Raw genomic sequence first — 25,885 nt, 5'->3', positions numbered from 1 at the left:
AAATGTTCCTTATTTTAGGGTGGCTCAGTCGGTAGAGCTCTTGCCTTTGGACAACAATGTCATGGGTTCGATCCTGGGCACCGCCAACTCAGCGTATGAGTGGCACGGCCTGGGTGCGGAAAGACATGAGGCAAGTACTGGGAGCTGATGGTAGGTGTGGTGCTCCACCTCAGCAATCCATCTCCCAGGGAGCGGTCTAGCGCATTGTAACGGGGACAGACTCCCGCGTGTTACCGGCTGATATTGACAATAAGCCGTAGTTTAGGATAGTTTATTCAGTAACAGCTGTTTCTGCAGGCCTTTAGTAACAGAAAATACAGACGCCACAAAGATTGATTTATCAACTTCAATTGATAATTTTCCAGTTCAGAGTTTTTTTGTTTCACCACTTCCAATGTCATTTGATATCCTGTATCCTTCCTTTTACCCAAGAGCTATGGAGACGGGAAGACCCCTGTGACTAAACAAACACTCTAAAGCAATGATTACTATCTGACTATTATGGACCCATTTAACAGATATTTGAACTAAATCATATCACACACAAAAAAACAATGATTACTATCTGACTGGGGTGACAGCACTGACAAAAGCAAGCAGACAGAGTCAGGTGTTGTGTTGACATGAAATACTCTCTGTACTTACTGTTGTGTTTGAACACCCGGATGGTTGCTCCTGATAATCTGGCTCCCAGGATGAGAGACGTGTGATTCAACTCATCACTCAGTATCAAGCAACCCTGAAGACCGGCAAAGAGCAAAGACATCATTCAAATCTAAATAATCACCTCAAAGCTCCCAAATTATCTGGCAATAGCTACAATACGGATGAAAAAAAACATGAGGCCGAATGCAATTCTCTCATTATGTCGTAATAATAATAATAATAATAATGTTAAGAAAAGAGTTATTGCAAACTTAAATATCATTAAAGGGGAAGACCACCCATTTTCAATATTGAACTATGTCATTAATATACCTTAGAGGAGTGGTGTGGAATAGAAAAAAGTTCCCCCCCTTCTGTGTTGCCTAGAACTGGAGGATTGATTTGGGGGTTTGTATTGTAAAGTACAACTTGATGACATCACGCCATTGTACTTTACAATACAAACCCCAACATCAATCTTCCAGTTCTAGGCAACACAGAAGGGGGGGAACTTTTTTTCTATTTCCACACCACTCCTCTAAGTAAATGGTAAATGGTAAATGGTGCATTTATATAGCGCTTTTATCCAAAGTGCTTTACATAGATTGTTTATTACATTCACCCATTCACGCACACATTCATACACCGGTGGCAGAGGAAACCATGCAAGGCACCAACCTACTCACCGGGAGCAATTAGGGGTTCAGAGTCTTGCCCAAGGACCCTTCGACATTCACTCAGGGGGAGCCCGGATTCAAACTGGGAACCCTTCGGGAACCCTTTGTGCTCTAATAACGGTTTCTCTACCCCTGAGCTATGCCGCACCCCAGTCTAAGTTAGATTAACTACATAGTTCAATATTGAAAATGGGTGGTCTTCCCCTTTAAGTAGTTATTTAAAACATGAACAAAAACACTCCCACAGTAGCATTGGTGCCATTAAAATATTGCACAGGTTTCTTGGAAAGGTTTCTTGATCAAGGCAGCGTGTTTTCTCTGCATGCCGAGGACTTTTGATGTTAGTTAAGGTCAGGCTCATAACTTAGTTTATGGACAGTGTGGGATAGCTCTGCATCATCTCAGAGGCATCCAGGGCACTAAATAATGTAATGAATAAAAGAGAGGTGAAACTGCTATCATTGCAAAAAAGAAAAAGTGTGTGTTCACCAGAAAAGTGCGTGTTACTTTTAAGGTAAACTATCATGTAAAATATAATGTTTCAAAGAGGTGTTGGCACTTCAATGACACAGAATTACCGTGACTGCTCCGTCACACAATGAATTACAAACAAAAAGAAAAAGGTACAGGATGGCAGATTGTTGTTCCCTTCAATAGTTAGGCAAAATTGGGATCGTTGCCAAAAAAAAGTAACTTCAGATATGAGATTTAATATAATATTTTAAATTAGCTATAATTACACCAACTAATATTTCTTCCTATGTTGGTAAGTCTCACCTGCTTAAATCAGGGTAAGATCTGTAGTCAGTAGTTTTCCCATGATGTAATGCTCCCACTAAAGATTTTCCTACACAAATCCTATGCAAATTAATGAACACTGATAACATAAACGTCAAACCATCATGACAACTGCTTAGTGCTTAGTGAATCTGTATGCATTCGCCAACATAAAAAGGCGAATTACACTTCTCGATGTGCATTTGTCGACACCATTTCAGCGACAGAAGAAGCCCTCAGTTTTGGCCAGGGATCCAGCTGGCTGGTGGTCCCTAGCCTATATCAGCAGCTGTCCCTCTAGTTCTGCCCAGCACAGCACGGCCTGGCCCAGTTCAGCCCGTCCCTGTAGGATACCTCTGGCAGTCTGTGTAGAGTAGACTTGGACACCCCCACCACCTCCACCCCTGTGGTGGGCTCTCTCCAAAACGGTCCTTAGGGGCTACAGTACATCGACCACTTGAGCTGCATAAATGGCCACATCCTCAGCACTTAAACCCCAAACCGCATGCAACCTCAGCCTGCTCCCATCAAGTCCAATCAGTGAGAGTCATGCTGTGTATTGCCCCTGGTAACCCCGTGGCAGTCGGTGTGAACCGTGCTGGTGTGCCAACAGACCGGGGTATATGGCTAATAAATGCCCCTGGGCAGTGCCTTCAACAACCCCTGCCCTTTCCTGTCTGTGTGCCTGAATGTCACTTATGTATGCCCACAGCAACCGTCCCCCTGGCTACTGTAATGTTTAATTATAAGTTTAATTAATGGAACTGGGTGGGGGGAGTCATTAGCAGTTGAATATTTAGTTGACTGCTATTATTCATTCATTTAGGCCGTGTGCAAGCCAGGAACAAAAGCTAGGCTAATTAGATTAACTTATTCTGTGGGAGTTGGGCCCATAGAGCAAGCACTTTTCTTCCTATTGCTGTATGATGGGCTATGTGTTTAAAACAGATACTGTACCTTGCCAACCAGTGCCGGGATGTTCATGGAGTTGGTGCCAAACCCCATCCCGAGGATCATGGAGGATTCTACTCCGAGGAACCTCGCCACAAGTTGCTCCAGTTCCTCGTGGATGCTCAGATTACCTGCAAGAGAGACGGCAATAAATGATGTCACTCACACAGTCCAGGCAGTAATTCAGTGTTATGGGTTTGTTAGATTTACCCACCGCCGGCCAGTGTTTCACTGTTATGGTCGTGTTGGATTTACCCACCAGTATTTCACTGTTATGGTTTTGTTGGTATTCTTTATTCATTCTTAGGTTTTGACAGCTGTGCATGTGGCTGCCTCTCAGAGCAAAAGCATCAGTAGTCACACCATGGCAGAGATTCTGGACCACCTTCAAGTCATATCATTTCATTTTTCATGCCAGGTAATGCCAAAGCATTGCATCGTACGAGGGTAAAAGGAACACTGTGTAAAAACTGTTCTACAATTTACAATTGAGGCCTTTCTATTCTGCTAGCGTGAATAAGACCAGAGTGTGACTTGTGTTAGTTAGAATATCTGTTTTTAGTCACGCTGGTGACGGTACTCCAAGGATGGTGAGCTTTGCTCGTCAGTTGGACCGTCCATTCTATCCATTTTAGACTCTTTCTTGTTTTGTGTCCTACAATTTGGGACACATACTGTACTTGCATAGCGTCACTTGTGTCAACAAGTACCAGCCATCATATTGTTGTTGTCGGGTGGAAACTTTGTATGTCCAAAACCGTTCGTTTTGTGTTTATCATTTTAAAAATGATCCAAATGAGTTAAAATAGCTGATTTACGAGCACACAACGCCGCGCTGTGTGCTCGTAGATCAGATCTTTCACTAGTTTTGTGCGACAGTCTTGTATGATGAAGCAGGCCTTCACTTTATGCTTGGAGATACAGGGTTTCTGCCCCAAAAGTGACGACATATAACTATACAAGTTATAGATTTTGGACCAGTTGGACAGTTGGTTCTACCCTACGCTGAATGGTGCGGTCCAGAATTTCATTTAGAAAATTAAAAGTAATTTTTTTGAGCCACAGGGACAGACATAGGGGGGGAAAGGTTCATATAAGTATACGTATCTTATTTCTCTCTTGGCAACAGGATATTACAGAGCTCCAGACATAATTATATTAAAACTATTGAAGCAAATTACACCTCAACTCATTACACTTATAGCAACGTGGAAATTACAGCCAATTCACTATACTCTTGATGCCTTTAAGTATTACAGTATCATCAAATGTTGACAGAAAGATGACCATATATTAAACACTTAAACCAGAGGTGTACATTTTTGAGGTATTTGTAGTACTTATATAATTTCCAATACATTTACTTCTACTCCACTACATCTCAGATCCAAAGATTGTACTTTTACTCCTCTACATCCATTTGAAAACTTAAGTTACTTTGTAGATTTTGATTATTATTACAAAACATACATTAACCACTTCAGTCCTATATACATTTCAGCCATTTGAAAATGGACGATCTACAATTTCACAATGCAGCACATTCTACAGCTTGTAGATCTGCTATTAAAAAAATGAAATTTATAAATGTTTTACATTTGAAAACCTGTGAAATGGAACATTCTGCAAACTAGTTTACTCTACTCTTTACTCTAGTACATTTCTAATTCCTGACTATTACTTATCAGAGTAATTCTACATTGCAGTACTGATGTGTGTGTGAATGGGTGAATGTAAAGCACCTTGGATAAAGGCGCTATATAAATGCACCATTTATATATTCACCAAAAAAAGACCAGATGACACGTTGTGCTATGTGGTGAACTTGTAGATCTGCTATTTTTGCCCCCAGAATAGGGACGCTAGGCTTCATGTGGTTAAACAAATCTGTATTGCCAAAATGTCTAGCTAAAAAATGTGGTTGATTGACAGTCAACAAAATGTGTGGTTTTGGTAGGTCTGCAAAAGTGTTGCCTCATAAGTGTTATTTCCTTTTTTCTATTTCTCAGAGTGTACATAGAACCAGCTCAATGAAAATACACAGCCAAATCAAATAACTGCTAAAATTACCAGCTTCACACCAGCTGGTATGAGATAGAGACCAAGCAGAGTTAACATTATGGGGCAAATGACTGAGGCAATCGCCACCTGTCCTAAAGCAAACAGTAGTGTTGATCTTGACAGCAGATTTTGATTTAGTTTAACATTTCATTTAATTCTCGTCATATTTTAGTCATTTTTTAGTTTTAGTCGACTATCATTAGATTAGTAGTCGACAAAATCTACAGTTGATTCAGTCGACTAAATGTATTTTGGAAGGCCTCGATGGTCGTGGTAAATGGCAGATTTTACACTTGGTTGCGTGCTGAAAACAGCTGATCTACAAGCTCGCAAGGCGCGTTGTGAACTTGTAGATCTGTGCAACCAAATATACAATGAGTTGTCTTTTTTTAGTCCTACTGGATCTGTTCTTCACTAGTCCCTCCCTAACATTTTAGCCTCGTTTTTATTGACAAAATTGACAACATATTTAGTCTTCATAGCTTAGCCTTCATTTAGTTTTCGGCAGAGAAAAAATATAGTCAACGAACATGTTTCATCATAGTTTTGAGTCGACAAAATCAACACTGCACCAGCTGGTATGAGACAGAGAGAGACCCAAGCAGAGTTAACATTATGGGTCTGTATCATTGACTGGGGCAATCACCACCTGGCCTGGAGCAAACGGTAGCATTCATAACATGTCAATGAAGGAAGACATCAACAGAAAAGTCGGCACCCACCGCCTGGAAGTTTCAGGAAAGGAGAGGATTGGTATTGAGTGGTTGTGTATAAAAACATAAAGCACCAAGGCTACTCTCCCTTTATGGTGTTTTTACATTCGGTGCCTTCCATCAGGCCGTGTGCCAAGTCAAATCGATTCATACATTTCCTCAACCGCTCAGGCTCAGAGCACCCCTGCCCACCATGTGCAGCTTTTTTTAATCAGACTGCATTGACATTCAGTCTCTTTATACAGCGTTTTCCTCTCAGGCCTGCCTCCTCATTGATATGCTAACTTCATATGGGGGGGCTTTGGTTCCCCAACACCCTGAGGTAAATGAGAGAGTGGAGTCCTCACCACAACTCATTTCACTTTGCCCGGGTTTACCTGAAATTAGAGTTATTATGGGCATCCGTTTAAACAAACAGTGTCACCTGTTCTCTGGATTACAGGCTTCACCTGGCTGCCAACCAATGATGGTGTTGACACGAATGCCAAATAAATATTGCAAATTGTTCATCTGCAGCCCGGTGAGGTGGCAGTGATCACATTTGCAAACCTCAAAGCGAAATCTATTATTTTCCTTTTCTAAGCGACCATGACTGACATGTTTCCTCAAAGCTTATCGCGGTGCGTGGGGCCGCAGAGAAGAGACACAGGACTAGATGATTCTACGTCTACCTGTGCATGCCATCACTACTGCTGTCACGATAATTAAACACTGGCTTAACTGCTGTGATAACCGCTGGTCGGACCTCAGTCTAATTTCTGTTAATCAGTATGTGAACAGTAGGAAATGGCTGGCTACCCATTAATATAAGTCTACAAATGTTTAACGCAGTCTCTTTTCAGACTCACTCCAACAACAACAAAAAGCTATCACATGGACTAGCATGCCATGTATTCATAAAACACATGTTTATGTGCCATGGGAGAGTCCATTCCACACCCTAAGAATAACGCATGGACAGGATATCAGTTCATGTAGCAAGTAAGGCAGGTTGGGAAATGCTCTGAAATGGAGTCTCTCAAAAGGAATTGGAAAGATCTGGAAAGTAGGAAGTTCAGAAACGATCATTTGTGAGATACATTGCAGAGTCGTGTTTGTCCCTGAAACTTTCTTTTGTGTGTGTGGAGGGGGACCTTTTAAAAATTAAACATTTAAACTTAAGAAACAGTTAAATGTCCAAATAAAAACGTACGCTTTGAGTGAATTGAACGCTCTGCAGCACTTTGGAGTCTGTTCCACCCAGAATAAAGTTCACTGCATGTTGACTAAAATCATGGACTATGATGGCGTCGCTGCTTCTAATAGAGGCACTGGGGTGTTTAATAATTGACGCTTAATAAGGTCTCACGGGATACATGCTTGTTATTCCTTAAACCTCTCACTGAGCCAACGGACTGAAAAACAGGCCCGTTTTGAAAAAGGAATACAGTAAACGTATAAATAAATAAAAAAAACACAAATGAATTATGGATGGTGCAAGGGAGGGGACTTCATATTTGCACTCAAACACACATGACTAATAATAATAATAATAATAATAAAACTTTATTTGTATAGCACCTTTCATGACATGAAATGCAGCTCAAAGTGCTTTACAGAGCATAAAATGAAGCACACGTGCTTAACAGAGAAAAAGTAAAATAGAAATAAAAAATACATAAAAAAGAGATAAGTAAAATGATTACAATAAAGCAAGAAAAAATAAAAGCATAGAACATTGAAGAACAATTTCAGAGCCGTGCGGACGTCAATAGCAGCATAGGGATTAAAAAATTTAGCTAAAAGCAAGAGTAAAGAAATAGGTCTTGAGCTGTGCTTTAAAGCTATCCACCGAGGCTGCCTGTCTTAGGTGTAGTGGTAGTTTATTCCAAGCTGTCGGTCCATAGAAGCAGAAAGCTGCTTCACCATATTTTTTATATGTCATTGTTGGCACCTCAAGTAGGTCTGCACTAGAGGACCTGAGTGGGCGGGTTGGAACATATCTATGCAGGCAGTTATAGAGGTACGAAGGTGCCAGACCATTTAGAGCTTTATAAACAAGTAAAAGAATTTTAAAATCAATCCTAAAAACAACCGGGAGCCAGTGTAGCGACGCTAAAACTGGAGTAATATGTTCTCTTATCTTAGTTTTTGTTAAAACTCTGGCTGCTGCATTTTGAACAAGTTGTAATCTGTCAGTTGTTTTCTTTGGCAGACCAGAGAGAAGTGCGTTGCAGTAATCAAGCCGAGAGAAAACAAAAGCGTGGATCAGCGTTTTTGCATCGTTCAGCGACAGATAGGCTCTAATTCGCGCAATATTTCTAAGGTGAAAGAAGGCAATCTTCGTGACATGATTAATGTGTGTATTAAAATTTAATTCAGCATCAATGATCACCCCCAGGTTCTTAACAGAGGTGTTATTTTCTTTAGCCAGGTTACCAAGTCTATTTATTATTGATTCTCTCTGGGCAGTAGAACCTATTATGAGAACTTCTGTCTTGTCCTCATTTAGCTTGAGAAAGTTCTCACTCATCCAGCATTTTATGCTGGACACGCACGTCAGCAATGGGTCTAGAGCACAGGGGTCGTCCGTAGCCACCGAAAGGTACAACTGGGTGTCATCAGCATAGAAATGGAAATTCACAATGATAACATGTACTGTACTTTTATTCCTTTGGTTTCCCGCTGGTTCCATCTCCGAGGTACAGCTGCAACTGCTATTGATTGTCTTCTAAAGCGATTATTCTATCCGATACCTTTTCAATTAATCAAAATATTCAAGAAGGGCTTTATTTTAAAGGCCTATCAACATATCAACAAGGGGGGAAAATAGATTTTTTTATAATTGCCTATATCGATTAGTCTGATTAAACCCCATTTCATACTCGTACAACAGTGTTGCACAACAATATTTAAAATAGCCAATTTACAAGCTCATGTGTCTCTCGCGAATTGATATGCAAATTGATATGCAAACTGATATACTTTTCCCCCCCGAATCAATTAAATCGATTAGTTTGATTAAATGTTGCACCCCTACTCTGAGGTCTGTCAATTCTCTGACAGCGGGCAAAGCTCGCTGTGCAGAAATCCAACGAAACCACTCCCCTGTGTGAGAGCTCCCGAACCTACAGTATGTCATATATCACCCTACGATAAGCCCTGCTCTCATATATCACTGTGTGTGTGTGTGTGTGTGTGTGTGTGTGTGTGTGTGTGTGTGTGTGTGTGTGTGTGTGTGTGTGTGTGTGTGTGTGTGTGTGTGTGTGTGGTGTGTGTGGTTGCGCTAGCTAGGCTATTCAGCTACAAGTAACAATGACAGAGCAAAACAGGAACATTGTCTGTGGTACACACTGCTAAGCATGTGTGACAGTGACTACATGACACTGTGTGCTCTCTCTCTCTCTCTCTCTCTCTCGTAGCACCTGTTTACCCCAACACCAGTCCTGAGTGACCTATAAACACACAGTTGGGAGCCATTCATCATTTCTTTTTCGCCATTACAACAGCAGGACACTGCTGGAACACGAGCGATTCTCCAGAACCCTGAGCCACCACAAAGCCATTTAGACCGCCTCAGGGCTGGATCGAAGTTCAGAGAATGAAATGGCAATTTAAAGAATTCTATACATCAGAAGCCACAGTCAGACAGACCCATGCTTTCAGATACGGTCCCTCCTTCTAACTCTGCCATAGCTCATAATCTTCCCATGGCCTATTTTATATCTGAGGCGTTTCATAATGTTACACTACTACACCATGATACACCCCCCCCCCCCCCCCCCCCATTGCTGCTCAGTGTGGGCCAGTATGTAATGATCTCTGCCTATGCCCCCCAAACTGTACATTATTTAACAAAGGGTGAATAATTCATATAACATTGCAGCCCGCTGGAAGATAATTAAAGATTCGAGCGGTATAATTCATGAGAAAGATAATAAATGATGGTGCATGTTTCTCCCCATTTGATGTTTAAGCTTTTTTCTTTTGGTATCATCATAGCACAGCAGTGTTCTAGCATTTCTGTTCCTGAACCCATAAGAATACAGAGATACGCTGTATAGCCTCCAAAATTACCGTAGCTGGAACCAAATCCACCTTAAACCACTTTCAACCTGGCGTCCCTATTGGGCATGTCATGAAAAGTGTTGTTTTTTTATTCAAATGAGCAAAAATAGGTCAAATTGAATATCTTCCAAGCTCACATCATGATGCAACTTGTTGTGAGCTTGTAGATCAGCTATTTTCCCTATTTGTGAGCTTGTAGATCAGCTATTTTCCCTATTTGGTGTACAACAAAGATTTCTTTTCCCTTTACACTTCAGAAAATGAACACTCAGCTGAACGTTTTTCAAGCTGCATGAAAGAGAAAGTTGCGTAGCGCAGACTCACCCACTTCCTGTCGCGTGCTGCAGACCCCCAGCCCGTACTGGAGCGTTTTGTCGGCCACCGTTTTCAGGAAGTCAGGGTTGTTCTCTGCAAAGCCCAGGTAGTTGTAGGAGCCCATGTTGATGACATTGTCTATTCGCTTCCCAGTTAACCTGCATAGCAATAGAGATTGTTTTTCTTCTTTTTTTCCAGTGAGCTCAAATTAATTTCAATTCAATTTCAATATTTTGAGATGGGGGTCCATTGGCCAAATACATATCATTTTGGGAGTCTTTCACACACCGCCGACATAGAAACATATCTTTTTCAAAAAACCTTAGACTTAGAAGGATTCAGAAGACACTAGAATCGGGTCAAAATATTCAAAGAATTGCACAAATGTTCAAGATTTTTCAAAAATAGCAGATCTACAAACTTGCAGGGCGCTGTGAGCTTGTATATCTGCTATTTTTTAATAGCTAAAGCATAAAATGATAGGCAATAATGCGTACCCGGTCTAAATGGGTTAAAAGGAGCTTTATTGGAATGAGAAAACATACGTTTACATTGCCAAAGCAAGTGTCATAATAAAATAAAAACAGTTGAAAAAGGGGAACATACAGTATATACAAGGGGAACAGCATTATGTAAACAGAGCTATGTCCCATTTTGTCATAATATACCTGTAAATGTTAATGCGACCAAAGGTTGCAGTTAAGTATGTAAACCACCACATCCTGTCAGCAGTAGGTCTGTCAGCGATTCCGTAACAACTCAATGGCTATAGCTGACCTCAATGCCTATGGCTGACCTGCCCATATATGGAGGCTGACCTGCCCATTTATACTGATGTCATCCTGCCCATATATGGAGGCTGACCTGCCCATATATGTCATGGATCTCCATATATATCTATGGCTGACTCATTCTGACATAACCAGGATGACTCTCATATCTGTGAATGCCAATATATATATATATATATATATATATATATACATGTCACTCTAACCAATGTGCCCATATCTCCATACACATGGATCTCCATATATGGGTATCATGGATCTCCATATATGGGTAACTGGTCAGATATTTATATATTAGTAAAGGAAAAAATAAAATAAAAGTCCATATATGGGTATTCCCATTGATGCCCTATTAGGGGAACCACACTAACAGAATCCATGTATGGGCAAGACAGATGGCCAAGACAGATAGTACAACCTCGCCTCACCAGTCTTACTGGTATATACAGGGTATAAAGCTTTTTGAAACAAATAACATAATTTCATGGTATTGAAAGGGAATCAACGTTAACGCATTGTCGCTCGCGGTAGGTCAGGACGTCCTCATTGAAACAAATGTATTTTAATGAGATTTCGTCGCTCGCATCACGTCGCTCGTGTCGCATTGCGGGCAGTGCGGATGAGCTGTAACTTTGTTCACAGGTCTTACCAATTATTAAGGCTCTTGTTCCGTTTAGTGTAGCACAGTGGTTCTCAAACCTTTTAATTTCAATGGCGCTCATGACTCTCAGAGTTACACACCTATAAGTAGGGATGAGACGTTATGAACATTTCATTTCACGATTGTGAACAAAGAAATTTGGTGATTTGAGATATTATCGCGATAATCAAAATCCATTATCCTGGGGCGGAACATTTGCCACGCGACGCGTTGTGAGCTTGTAGATCGGCAATTTTTTTGCAAAGACATTTGATAGAGAGTGAAAAAAAGATATATATCAAGTACGCATATTATAAGTACGTTTTACCAATAGAGGGTTTAAATGTTACCGGATCAGCACCTCGGCAAATAAAAGATGAATTGATCCCAGTGCATGACGAAGGACGATATCACGGTAAATTAAATCTCCACGATACGATTATCGCGAGTGTTTTTCTTTTATCACGATAAACGATAATATCGCTTATCGTCCCATCCCTACCCGTAAGGTGCCATTTGGAACCACGTCAAGGAACCTGGCCCACACTTTGAGAGTGAGACCCACTGGTGTAGCAGAGTGTTTCCACTGAGCCAACATGCAAAATATCAGCACCCCGACTATGTTTGACAATTGACGATTTGATAATCAAAAGACCTGTGAAGGAAGTTAGGAAGAGGCCACATTTCTTTCCAATATGACTGCTGTGCATAGAACCTATTCAGCCGATTCCAGACATAAAGAGCACAGTTAGTTCTCTAATCTGGGATTTCACGCATACACAGTAAAGTCCTGTGTATCAATTTAGTCTAAAATTGACTCTAAAGATACAGCTTCGTACAGCTCCTAAGAACAGGCATTCCTTTGGCATGGAAACTGGAACTCAGTTTAATATAAACCTCAAGTCAATTTAACGGTTCATAAGGTCAATCTCCCTCTACTGTCCAGACAGTACCAGCTGCCGAAATCCTCTGTGTTAATGTATCCATTTTGTGTACAATTGTACGCTCTCCGAGTTAAATGAACACTGAGGATTTTACTGTGTAGTGTCAGAGATTCTATAGGTTCATGTGGAGTTCTCTGTAAAAATATAAAGTTACATTGTAACCCAGGTTTGTTTGAGAGATAGTCTTGACATGATAGAGTCGTTCCTCTGTCTTCTATGCCAGTGGTTCTCAACCTTTTCAGGCCGCAATCCTCAAAATAATCATATTTTAACTGGGGGCCCCCCACCCTGACGAGCACTAAGAGTTGAGGCATTACATTTTGTACAACACGGTTCTATTGTGGAAAATAGCCCTATCTACATGCTCACAACGCCTCGCGTTGCGAGCATGTAGGTACGGCTATTTTCACAATTTATGGCTCTAATATTTGACAGTTTGGCCAAGGTTGAATTTGCCATTTAAGAGGTATTCAAATTGTCCTCAAATTGTAATTTTAGGATGGGGAGACACCCTCTATGCACTTAAACTTTATGTTGGTTACTTGGTTTGTTTACTGTTGAGTGAGAAAACAATGTTGCACATTAAGTTAATCATCTGGGGACACCCCAAAATAATTTGGCGACCCCCCTGGGGGTCCCGGCCCACAGGTTGAGAACCACTGTAGTGCACAGAAGCCTGCACACCACTATAAAGACTGTATTTACTGCTTTTACTACTCACCAAAGGAAGCAACTGACAATAAGAGGCCACACCACAAAAGGCCGTTTTCAAATCTCTCAATCTCCGAGTAAGCCCTCTGCATCTCTCTTACCTGATCCCACTTCTACCCCATAGCTCTGTTCCTTTTCAAATTCTATTCCCATAATTGTGTTGTGCGGGGAGATGCCATGCTCAGTTTTAATCTTCTACTGAGAACCCCATGTGTCCTTGCTGGCTGCATCGAGGCCAAATACATTACAACACCTACCCATTACAGAGCCAGCACAATCTGCCTGCTTCAACTGATACTTGCTGTAGGTCATAAGATATTTGTTCATCTCTAACTGAACCGGCACTAACACCTGCTCTCATTTTATCTATAGGCTTTTATCAGTTTCAGACAAAAAAAATCCACAAATTTGTTTCCCCAAATTATTATGAAATATAATATTTAACTTTAATATTGTGATGGAAGTCAGTGGGTGTCTGATCGGGCTGAAACTCATGCCCATAATTTGGAGTCATAGGTCAAAGACGCGTCATAGACAACTGACGATGTCACAGAACAACATTAGAGCCATGCCATTCTCATGTGCATTCAGAGAATCTAGAATTGAACCACATACTTAATGTATAAAAAAGCTGGGGTAATTATGTAGCAGTTAACTATTAAAAAATAGCAGATATACAAGCTCGCAGCGTGGCACTCGGTGCCGCACTGTGAGCTTGTATATCTGCTTTTTGAAAAGTCTTGGTCTTAATGGGTTTTTTAATAGTTATAATAGCATAAAATAATGGTTAAAGTAATACTCATAATAATGCGTTCCAGGTATTAATGGGTCAAGAGCTCTGGTATAATTACGTAGCAGTGAATGAGTCAATGTTAGTACCTGAATGTCCAGTTGTAATCATCAGACACCCGCTCCATCAAGTCGAACACGGGTCCCGGGAGGCTGCATAGAGGCCGGTTCCAGTTGTCTCGTACCCTCATGTACAGGTTGCGTGTGTAAAAGTTCTCAAAATCTTGATAAAGTGGCACAAAGTGCTGCGAACCAAAAGGAAAGACATTCATCAAGACCAACTGCAAGGCATGTAGTAAGTGTATTTGGTCCATGGAGCATTTTAATGTACGGTAGGTAGTTACAGTAACCACGTTAACCCTGGTGTCCCTCCCTATTCTGGGCAGATTATTTCTTTCCAAAGATCTTTGTTTTTAAATATTTCAAAAACTATTATCCGATCTACAAACATCCCGATGCATTGTAGATCAGCTATTTTAGCTATTTGTTGTACGGCAAAGTATACAGAGCAGGGTTCTTCAACAGGGGGTCCGGGACCCCTAGGGGGTCCTCAGAGTTACTACAGGGGGGCCACCAAATCTTTGTCAGATGGGATTTTTTTTTACATTAACCACTTGAACCCTAGCATCACAACTTCACTAAGTATTGATGGTTTAAGTGGTTAAATGTCTGAAAACACACATTGACATGAATCCAACATACACAGCTGTCAAACAAGTCTAGCCATCTATGAAATCTATGAGAACTTTTTTATCTGCTACACAGTGTAGTGGGGGTCGCTGCTTCATCTGTCTCAACAACAATAAAATAAGATCTGGTTGTCCCAGAGGTGAAGTGGGCCTTTAAATAGAGTGCAAAGCAAATAATTAAGCGCTACAAAGTATCTAAGATAAGATACCAGGTAAACATCAAACATGGCTAAAGTAAATAACATTCTTGGCATTCGTTTTGTGGTCTTATGTGCCACAAGGCACAAAGTGGATAGGTAACACATGGTAAACGTATGTCTATAACAACATATTATGTGAACAAGTAACCAACAACATTATACAGTATCTGCATAGATACCAGTATAACTAGCATCCAGTGTTACTTTTGTAGACTAAAACCACAATGAAAAATCTTCATCTACTACCTTTTTTCAATGATGGAAAATAAAAACGAAATATAGACTAAGCAATGATGACTAAAACTAAGACTAAATATATTGCCAATTTCGTCAGCAAATAAAAACTAGACTAAAAGGTTGGGGAGGGACTAGTGGCGAAGAGATCCAGTAGAACTAAAAGACAAGTCATTTTATGTTTGGTTGCGCTCGGGTGTTAGGCTCTGAAAATAGCAGATCTTCAAGCTCACAACACATCACACAGCATGCCATGCAACCAAGTGTAAAATCTGACATTACGTCATCAAGAGCTGCCAAAAAAACATTTTTGTTGAAAAAATCCACTGTACATTTAGTCAAGTAATTTCTTATGCTATTTAGTGAACTAAAACTAGACTAAGACTAAATTCCATTTCATTCAAAAGACTATGACTAAACTAAATCAACATTTGCTGTCAAAATGTATGCTGCAAGCCTCCAACAAAAATAGGCCACATAGTAATACAAGGAATGAGGAGTGCCAGGGGTGAGGTGGAGTTTAAATAGTTGATGCAAGCTTTCGCTCAGAGACCTTCTTCAAGACGAGACTTCAAGGTCTCTGACCGGAAGTCTAAATTAAATGACTTCAAAAGGTGATGTAAAAAAATGAAAAAGGTTTATACTAAAAGAGTGAAATTAGTTTGTGGACGTTTCCCCATGACTATGGTTACGAATGTTAAAGCTGCACTACAGTATGTAGTAAGTAGTAACCCAGGATTTGAACCCGGTCTCCTGCACAAGTGCTTAAACTGTTACCATTGATCCAATGGAGCCTGCCTGGCTGCTTGCTCATGAATAAATTGAATCTCTTGACCACAGCCAGCTCAAAATTTGTGTCACAGATCCTGTGTCAAGGTGAGACGTGACCTGCTTTGACACAATCTAAATGTCAGTAGAAGAGTAGGGAGACAAAATACAACCACCACATTTGTATAAGTTATATTGTATTAACATACTCTAGCACAGTGTTTCTCAAATGGGGGTACGTGTACCCCTAGGGGTACACAGGGGTACAGGAGAAAATGTCACTGTTATGGGTAATGACAAAACATTGACAGTCTTTGTGTGAACCTGCTGTAAATTGTAAAACCAAATAACTTGACTAGTGCAACTGTTATTGAATAGAAAGCAATGTTAATTTGCCATTATGCCGTTTTATTTTTGACATATTGGCATTGGAACTGGAATTTTTGATGAGCTTTTGATAAGCAAAATGCTATAGTCATGGGAAGGGGTACTTGGCTTCAGTATAAGGGGGTACTGCAGCCAAAAAAGTTTGAGAACCACTGCTCTAGCATACACACTTGAAATCACATTTTATTCATAGAAATTAGCACACTTAAATAATAAAGAGTTATACATTTTCTTTGTTTTTGTTTTGTTGTTTGTCTTGTTATTTTGCTGTTGTAATTAAGTTTTAACTGTCAAATTTGTTTTTATTGTTTATATGTAACTGCAACTTTTGTACTGGTATATGGGTTTTTCAACTTAGTCATGTGGTCCAATTGTTTTGTCTACCCGATTGTTCTTTGTATTCTTGTACGGACGATATGCTTAAAAAAAATTAAAAACTTGAATAAACAGATGTTTAAAAAAATAAAATAAAGAGTTAATATACATAAATGGTCAAAGGATACCCTACCAGTCAAAAGTTTGGACACAGCTTTCATTCAATTTGAGAGAGAAGCTGTGTCCAAACTTTTGACTGGTAGGGTTAGGGTTAGGGTATTATTGCGACCGTAGGTCGCACTTACTACAGAAAGCTCCACCAGGTGTCCGTGCGTCAGTCAGTCAGTCAGTCCGTCCGTCCGTCACACGTCAGACGTCACACTTTTGCCCTGCTCATATCTCCGCAACCGTTGCCCCGATCCATGCCAGATTTTGCACACACACTCCTTACCTGCCAAACTACAACCTCCAAGGACCCCCGGAGTTCCAGGGACCCCCAGGTCCCTGGGGGACCCCCAGGTGTAAAAAAAATACCAAATGTGCAAAAATGACCAAATGACCACCCCCACGGGGCTGCTCACGGGGAATTCCCGGGGACCACCCACTCCTGCTACTCCAGAACGGATGCAAAAGTGGTGGCGCCCCCAGCGGAGGACCCCCTCCACTGCAGCTCACATAAAATGCCCTAACTCGGCCTAGGAGCGTCCGGGAGAGCCGGGGCCGGTACCTATTCGTCCGCCAAGGCAACGCGGAGACCCCACCCCTCATTTCTCACATGGCCCTCTTCTAGCGAGACCTACGGTCGCTTATCTCCTGATTAGGGAGTCTTACTGGTATATCTAACTATTAATTTACCCAATGTCTGCCTCTGTGTTCTTCAAGGGTTTCCCCATTGGATGACATCATCGGATGCTGCTTCCTGATTGGCTACGAGTTTACACAGAATTGTGTAGAACTAATTGTGTTGCCCTCTGGGCAACCACACTAACAAGTGACCAAATTTGGAGATGACTGACATCACTTGACTGACATCACTACAGTGCCCAAATTTGGAGGTGACATCACAGACTGGCCTGGACAGGGAACACCATATATGGGCATAAAAGAGAGCCAGACAGACAGAGATAAGAGATCTCCATAGTCCATATAATGTTAGGGCATGAAAGGGACACAGACAGACAGACGGATACAACGGGTATTGCACAACTGGACGTCAATGTTGAATGGTTACTATTCTGCCCAACGGGCACCGGTCTGGGTTCTCCAACATTACTTCTGAGACTCCTCAGGGACATTCAATCACTCATATACTGTGCACACCCCTGGGCACCCGCCGGGGGTCTGACACCGTTTTACGCATCGACCACCTTTCAAATGGACACAGTTCTTTTAAACGCCGGGGTTCAAATCAATTTAGCGAATTAAACGCCCAGGCTGGAAAAATACGTTACACTACAAGCATGGTTGTTGCTCGCGCGCACACACACACACACACACACAAACAAGCATGCATATCTCTTTTCTCGGCTTTAGCCCCAGCATCTCAGCTAAGCATCAAACTAGGTGACGGTTTTCTGAAAAATAAATAACAAAAACTGACATTAGAGAAGCACAGATAAGGTCCAAGTTATCTTGGTAAATGGTCTGGATTGCATTCACCCACCATGAATCATGATCGGTGGTGAAAGAAAGCAAGCATGCAAGGTAGCACCCTCTTCGGGATCAGTGAGAGTGTTCAGTGTTTTAAGGATACGCTTTAACACAAAGCCATGAAGTGTCACAGATCAAACTGGAGACCATACTGGCTCCCAAATGGCCATTCCACCGCCTAAGCCTCCCGTCGCTCTTTCCCAGTTTTATTTATGCTTTATGTCGCTGTGACAGACAAATGTTGCAATACAATACACACATGGGTGTTAAAAGAGAGTATAGAAATGAAGCATATATATATATATAGTGGCTGAACATGTCTTATGGGAACGCCAGGTCCCTAACAACAGTGTTCAAAACCTTCCTAGAATCGCAACCCAGCAAACAAACCAACCATGCCAATTAGAGGTTTGAGTGGCTGCCTGGACCTGAGACCAGCCCGGCCCGCGGGTCAGGGTCAGGACAGGGGCCGGCAAGAATGTCTCTCCATTTCCTTGGGCATGGAGTTGATACCGGTCATATAATTGCTTTTCTTTTTTGATATGATTGGGTTGGACAGTAAGCCATTTGATGAGATAATCAGTCGATAGCCTACATAGTCACAATGTTACAATACATTGAATATGAATCTCATTGAGCAAATAACTATAGTTAAAATATTCATTATAAACATACATTACACCCACAATAATCAATCAGACTTTACACACTAAGAAAATGTACAGAATATGCAAAGGCTTGGGCTTGTTTTCTTGGTCTAAACACTACTTTGCTGGTGTAAAAAACAACAACATAGGCACAGAAAGATATCAATATTACATTCCATCGCGTTTAACACAAATATCCGAGGGAGAAAACATCATACACCCAATTCTGTGACTTCTGGATTTAAGGAGTAAAATCTCCAATATAAAAATGCCCATCCTATTTACAGAATCACTACTCTCCTCCTCCTGTACTAAAACACCACTCAGACCTCATCAAGGATCCCAAAGCAGAGCAGCATAGAAATAACTTGAATCCGCAGGGAATTAATTAGCTCTCTTCCAACAGCTATCCTCTATGGTACCCTGTCTCAGCCATGGCAACATAGAAGTGAAGACATGAGACAGGGGGAAGGGTAAAAAAACGTACAGCAATTATGGGAGGGAAACAAAAACAAAGGCACGCATGCACATAGTGAGGGCACTGGCAGGTGTGTGGGTGTGTGTGTGTGGTACACAACAACAACAACAAAAGCTGTATGGGTAATATTTCCCTGATTAAAAAGCTTCAACACTATTTACTTCACTGACCAGGGCCAATGTACTTAGCCCACTTCGTTTCCCTCAACACAACAAAATAATATCTACAAGCTCACAGCTTGTAGATCGGCTATTTTCTGCGAATGTTCACATATTACGGTATGACATGCCCAGAATAAGGACGGCTAGGGTTCATGTGGACACTCAGACGTTTGCAGTCATCTGTGTGTGTGTGTGTGTGTGTGTGTGTGTGTGTGTGTGTGTGTGTGTGTGTGTGTGTGTGTGTGTGTGTGCGTGTGCGTGTGTGTGTGCAGGGGTGTCGCACCAAATTCTGGGCCCCAGGTACAAGGATTCACTGCGGTCCCCCCATGAATGTTCTTTATAGGGGGAGAAGCTTTAACCCATTTAGACTGGGAACGCATTATTACGCATTATTTTGTGCTTTAACTATAGAAAACTAGCAGATATATACAAGCTCACAGCGCAGCTGTGAGCGTGTACATCTGCTATTTTTGAAAAATCTTGAAAAGTCTTTGAATATCTTAAAACCTTCTAATCCATCTCAAAATATTTAGTTCCAGGGACCCCCCAGAAGCATAATTTGAGTTACAAATATTCGCTTAAAAATACATATATTCCAAGATGTGTACACATATTCACGACTTCTCAAAAATAGCAGATCTACAAGCTTGCAGTGCGGCACTCTCACGCTGTGAGCTTGTATATCTGCTATTTTTCAATAGCTAAAGTATAAAATAATTAAGGCCCCTCCACCTTGGGCCCTAGTAACTCTGTCCCACTTCCCCCCCCCCCCTTGTGACGCCCCTGTGTGTGTGTGGTGCATGCATGTTATTCCTACCTTCTGCTCCTTTCTCTCCTGGGCAACGTGGCACTTCTCTAGGCCCACGGCTCTGAGGAAGTCTCTGAAGTAACCGAAAAGGGTGACAATGCCAAAGCCCAGGTACGTCATGACAGCCACATACATGGGCGCCTGTTCAAAGGACTCGTACCTACATGTATGCTGTCTGGAGGCAACCCCGTTCTCTTTTCCATTTTTCTGAAGAAAAACAAAAACACACAAGAAATATATGAGTTATCTTACAGCTGTGGGACAATTAAGATTATTTTGGTTTCAAACGTATAAGTAATGTAATGATTATTTTGGTTTCAAATGTATAAGTAATGTAATAATAATAATAATAACTTTATCCTACTAATAAACGACCAAATGTCTGTCCGATGTCTGTCTGATATGCCGCATGCTGAAACATTGCCCACATTTGGAGAAGTCTGGTTTCTCCAACATTGCACACCACCACATAACCCAAACTCTGCTCATAATTCGGAGCACATATGTTCGAACGGGCAAGGACTAGTATTATGTATTTTTATTTCTTTATTTATTTGGTGTAAAATAATTGGGTGAATGTTAAAAAAAACAGTGTGGAAAAAGTATCCTTACAGATAGGCATGGGATAATATGGATCCTGGTCAAAATAATTCTGATTCATGGCAGGGATTCTTTGATCTTTTGACCATACATTTATTTAGTGGAACACCCAGCAGAGTCAACACAACAGATAACCACAATAGCAGGGAGAAAATAAGTCCATTAATAAAAAGAACCTGATATCTAAGCTTTCCAAATAGTTCATTTCTTGGTTATGTGTTGTAAAAGCACAGTAAATGAATAACTTGATTTGTTTTCAAATCATAAAGCCAGAGGTACAGCAAGGACAGCAGAATAACAAATTATCTCAAATATGGTACGGTAATCATAACAGATTAAATTATTTGCTGTACAGGCTTCCAACATTTGCCGTTTCAAAGCAATAGAAAGGGAAAGAAAAAAGGAAAACAAATAAAATATGTCCAAACAAATGAAATATGTCCTATATTCCTAATATGATAACAGCATTGCATGTTAAATAGCACTAACATGAGACAGAAATGCTTCTGGTGAAGCACTGAGATGTGTAAAACCGTGGTCCTTTTCAAGACAGATTGAAGTGCAAAAGATGTCAGCACATTAAAGTTTTCTGGCTTTAATTGTGCTTGTAGAGGTGTGAGAATGCACAGTGTCCACTGGTACTACACACTCTCTTGGTAAGAACACTTGTACAGTATGTTAGTGTGAAGATATTCACAGTTTTCACACTCATGTGAGGATATTCAAAATTATCCTGATAATGAAAATGTGAGAACCCACAGGTCTGTAAGATAAGTAGTTAAAACCAATCAGGAAAGGGGGTTACACCAATGAAGGACAGTCAATCAAGTCCAATGTGGTGAACTATACATGTCTGTAAGACAAGCAATAAGTACAGTCACAAATGTTTCGAAAACTTTGAATGCAGGTGAATGACCATTGCCAGCCGTGGTGTAATTCAGATCTTGTCATGATGATTGTGAGCAGTGCCGGAGGTGACGCACACGGAGAGCAATTTTGTAGTCCGTTTTAATGGTTGTGGTTGGTTGTTGGTCACACATGTGGGCTTGATATTTTTCTCCCAACTCACTGCCAGCATCTCTCATAATGGGCAATTTGTAGTTTAGATTGGCAATATCATACAATGATGGCTGGTTAGACACAGCAACAATCAAAGGACTGGACTCCGACTCACTAAGAATACTACAGCCAATAATAGCCAAGTGGGGATCGACCACACACCCTGCTATTGGTTGAGGCTTGACCAAGAGGCGATGACCATGGCTGAGGCCTTGGTCAGCCACCTAGGAACATCCGGCTCAGAGCTCCACTCAAGACCAAGGCGGAACTGAAGACATCCAGAAGACAAGGACCACCCCGCTTCACGCTTCCACAAAGTGACAGAAACGTGGAGCGGTCCCAGCTGGGACCTGCAGATATCCCTCTTTCTCATGGCATGCTCAAGTGCAATTCAGCCCAAGAAACCACCAGCTGTACTCTTGCATTGTTGACCTTGGGCGTAAAAACTGAGAACGCAGTCAGAGCTGAAGCCCATCGACGACCACCCAACGCACCAGACAACATGGCTGGGCCGGAACACGCCAGACAGTTGAAGGACCGACTCAGAGCAAAATGGCTCTCCAGCTTCACCCGGCACCAGACAGAACAGGCGTTCTTCCAGGAATCGTCAAAACCTAGGCTATGACGTGCCTATCAAAAGTTCAGGACCTCTAGGCTGGGGAACTTCCCTGGGCGTATAATGGAACCACAAAAGAGAAGAGCCGCTGCTCCAAGTTTCATTTTTACACACCATTATGACTATGACACTATGGCATATTAGTCCAAATAGTACTAGTGGTTCTCATTTTTGTAATTTGCAAGGACCACCATAACTCTAAGAGTGTACATTTATTTTGTACACTCTCAGAGTTACAAACCTGTTATGGACATTCAGGGATAGCTCTTTATGAGTTTCTTGTAATTTTATTGTCCACTCATTTTGTATGTCTGTGGCAAAAATTGAATTTTGACGACAATGTCCAGTCAGTGACCACCACAAGCCAGCACGGCGATGACCGCTGGGGGGAAGGAGTCAGTTGGGTAGTCAAGTTCTGAGAAGGGGAGGGGACAAGAGGAAGAGTCCGAGTTTGAGGCTAAAAAGACGGTGGGTCGGAAAACAGAAGCCCCGAGGAGAGACACCTTACACCCAGTTATTTGCTGGCCAGCTACTTTACACTATCAGGCCTTTTGTTTGGCACCCTCCAATTCCCATTTACTAGCCTGCATTTTGAGGGTAATAAAACCTGGTCATCTGGTTAAACTTCAACCAGCTGCGTCCTCTTTCATTTGGCTAGGGAGCCAGCCATGTTGAGGAGCCATGAATGCTACAGTATAAGCGGTTTTCAACCTTTTCCACATCAAGGTCCATTATTTATTCTGCATCTGAGCCACGGACCACCATTTGATGAGATTTCGTCTCTCAGACCCAAACTTAGAACATTTTGTTATCGTTGGATAGGATTTTGTCCACAATTCCATGATACATTCTGTGATTGTGTGGACTTAAATACGTAAATAAATATACGTAAGTAATATGTTTAAGTAATGCAACACACTCAATGCCAAGAAAGAGCGCCTCCCATTGTCATTCTGTTGTGTGCCAGCTTTTTTTTTTTTTTGCCCCATCTTTCCAGAGCCACAGTAAATCTTCTGTTTGGACTATATGAACACACAATACATTGAAATGAAGCTTAGAATGCCTGCTTTCACCAGAAAGAGTTTCTAGCATGTTCAGTTATTTAGTAATCAGCCCGAGAATGCAGCTCGCTTTCACCCAAAATGTCCCTCGGGATTTAGAATCAGTATAGGCCAAAGCATATTTGTAATGTGATCAAAAAGGTCAATCAAAAAAGTGACCCTTATTTTGACCTTCACACACACATCTCAACAAGTCATTTAAACAATAATTTAACTCTTGAGAGCGTAAAATGAGAGCACCTCTCAGGAGTTAAAGATCTATAAGGGACCTCTGTGAAGTTGGCACCCCATATGTTGAAAACATATATAAAAATGGTGTCATTTGTTAGTGCTGGATTTGTGCTGAATTGTGCCATACATTTTATAATTTGTGCTGCTATCATTATTGAGATATTCTAAGTTATAGTTTTGCTGAGGCTTGCACCCCCAATATTTTGGCTCCAAATCGGGAAAAATGGTCTCAATCTTTAGTGCTGGATGTGCTCTAATTTGTGCCACTGAAATAATCAATTGTGCTTTTATATATATTTATATAAATAAATATTGATATGGTAATGAATTAGCAGATTTAGCTGCAGGAACCCCCTCAAGGACCACTGGTGGTCCCCAGACCACTGGTTGAGACCCACTGCTATACAGTATGAAAGACTAGATAGGAGCAACACAGATTGTTTTTCTATTTTTCTTTTCTTTTTTTATTATATATTATGTGGAAGTAGAAAGTGGGTAGAATAAATAAAGACACAATGAAGATAATATGAGTGGGAGCCCACTAAATAATATAAAACAACACTGAATGAACAGGCCTAAATGATAAGTTAGCAGCTATACCCTCAAAAGCTAACTGTCTTCAAACAGGCAGATTAGTTGTTGTCATTTTACAATCACAAAATAGGCTATGAACACACACACACACACACACACACACACACACACACACACACACACACACACACACACCAAAACAAAAAAGCATAACTGTGCTTCAGGATGACCACATGTGTTCATACTAGTGTAAATAGAAGTTAGTATAGAACTTAAACTTTAGTGAAACTATAACAACGTTATCCCCACCATTGCCTAACAGTTATTAGTCCTTGATCAGGATCAGGTGTTTCCTCCAGTATTTTGACAGACAGCTACCAGGAGGTCTACGGTAGCAGCACACAGATCAAGGTATTATGATAAAAGTTTGATAACCCCTGGCTGGCCAGCGTCATGATGTCATGACATGGACTCTTGGAAAGTTGACTTCAGGTAAAGGATTCCCCCCAGCCTAGCCCAGCCGACTGGCCACAGCTTCCCCCACTTCACTTCAACACCACAGCGATTTACTGGCTGCGATTTCCGTGTTTACAAATAAATATTGATCTATACCTGTATTTACACGGAAATCGCAAATTGTCTACCACAACTTTGCAATGCACGGGCCCTATCTAGGCTGATTCATTATCTATTACACAGAATTTGTTCCTGAGCAGGTATAACTACATGGACAAGTTGGACAACAACGTAGATAAGTTTAAAATGTGTCCAACCCGAGTAGCTTTAGGCTACGATCTATCTGTCGAAGAAATGACAGTATGTACTCCCGTCTCCTGAGGCTGCACCCATCTCTCTCTCACCTTGTGAAACCCATTTTTCTTTGCATTGTCGTTTTTAAGTCCAGTCTGGTGCTCCAGGTATGACTTCAGATTCTTCCCGTTGGCCACGATCGGGGCGGCTGTTCTTGTAGTTCTTGCCATTCTATATTACCCCCACATACACACACACACACACGACCCGCGTCCACTCCCTGTCTGTCTGTGTGTATGGCACTGGCAGTCTGCTGTCTGCAGGTATGGAAACCGGTTTGGAGGATCATTACAAAGGTGACTTCCTCCTTGTCCTGTAGTGTACCTATCGCTGCCTGTGTGGGAGCTGCATGTGGGATCAGCCTCTTAGCATGTCTGAGAGAACATGCTGTTTAACCCATGATCATCTTGTGATTAGGCTAGATAGGCCAACTTTCACTTCCCTGTTGTTAGACTGGCAGTGGTGGAAAAAGTACTCACATTTCTTACTTAAGTAAAAGTATCAATACTGCCATGTAGAAGTACTCTTTTACAAGTAAAAGTCTTGAATTAAAGATTGGCTTGAGTAAAAGTACAA

General features: G+C 41.3%; 1 protein-coding gene across 1 annotated transcript in view; it reads right to left on the bottom strand.

Moving 5' to 3' along the window:
• Nucleotides 1–25,638, bottom strand: part of sptlc3 (serine palmitoyltransferase, long chain base subunit 3) — a 52,836-nt gene extending 27,198 nt beyond the window's left edge. The window contains exons 1-6 of the mRNA XM_080739774.1: nt 25,360–25,638; nt 20,408–20,605; nt 14,152–14,306; nt 10,196–10,344; nt 3,057–3,181; nt 646–739 (exon numbers count right to left, since the gene is read on the bottom strand). Of these exons, the coding sequence (XP_080595900.1) occupies nt 646–739; nt 3,057–3,181; nt 10,196–10,344; nt 14,152–14,306; nt 20,408–20,605; nt 25,360–25,479 (841 nt within the window). The 5' untranslated portion in view covers nt 25,480–25,638. The remainder of the gene's footprint in view (nt 1–645; nt 740–3,056; nt 3,182–10,195; nt 10,345–14,151; nt 14,307–20,407; nt 20,606–25,359) is intronic.
• Nucleotides 25,639–25,885: the final 247 nt, after the last annotated feature.

The sequence above is a fragment of the Nannobrachium achirus genome, assembly GCF_963921795.1.
Source record: "Nannobrachium achirus genome assembly, chromosome: 13".
Taxonomy (NCBI): Eukaryota; Metazoa; Chordata; class Actinopteri; order Myctophiformes; family Myctophidae; genus Nannobrachium; species Nannobrachium achirus.
The sequence above is the reverse complement of the archived record's forward strand: the minus strand, read 5'-3'. Positions and strand labels throughout refer to the sequence as shown.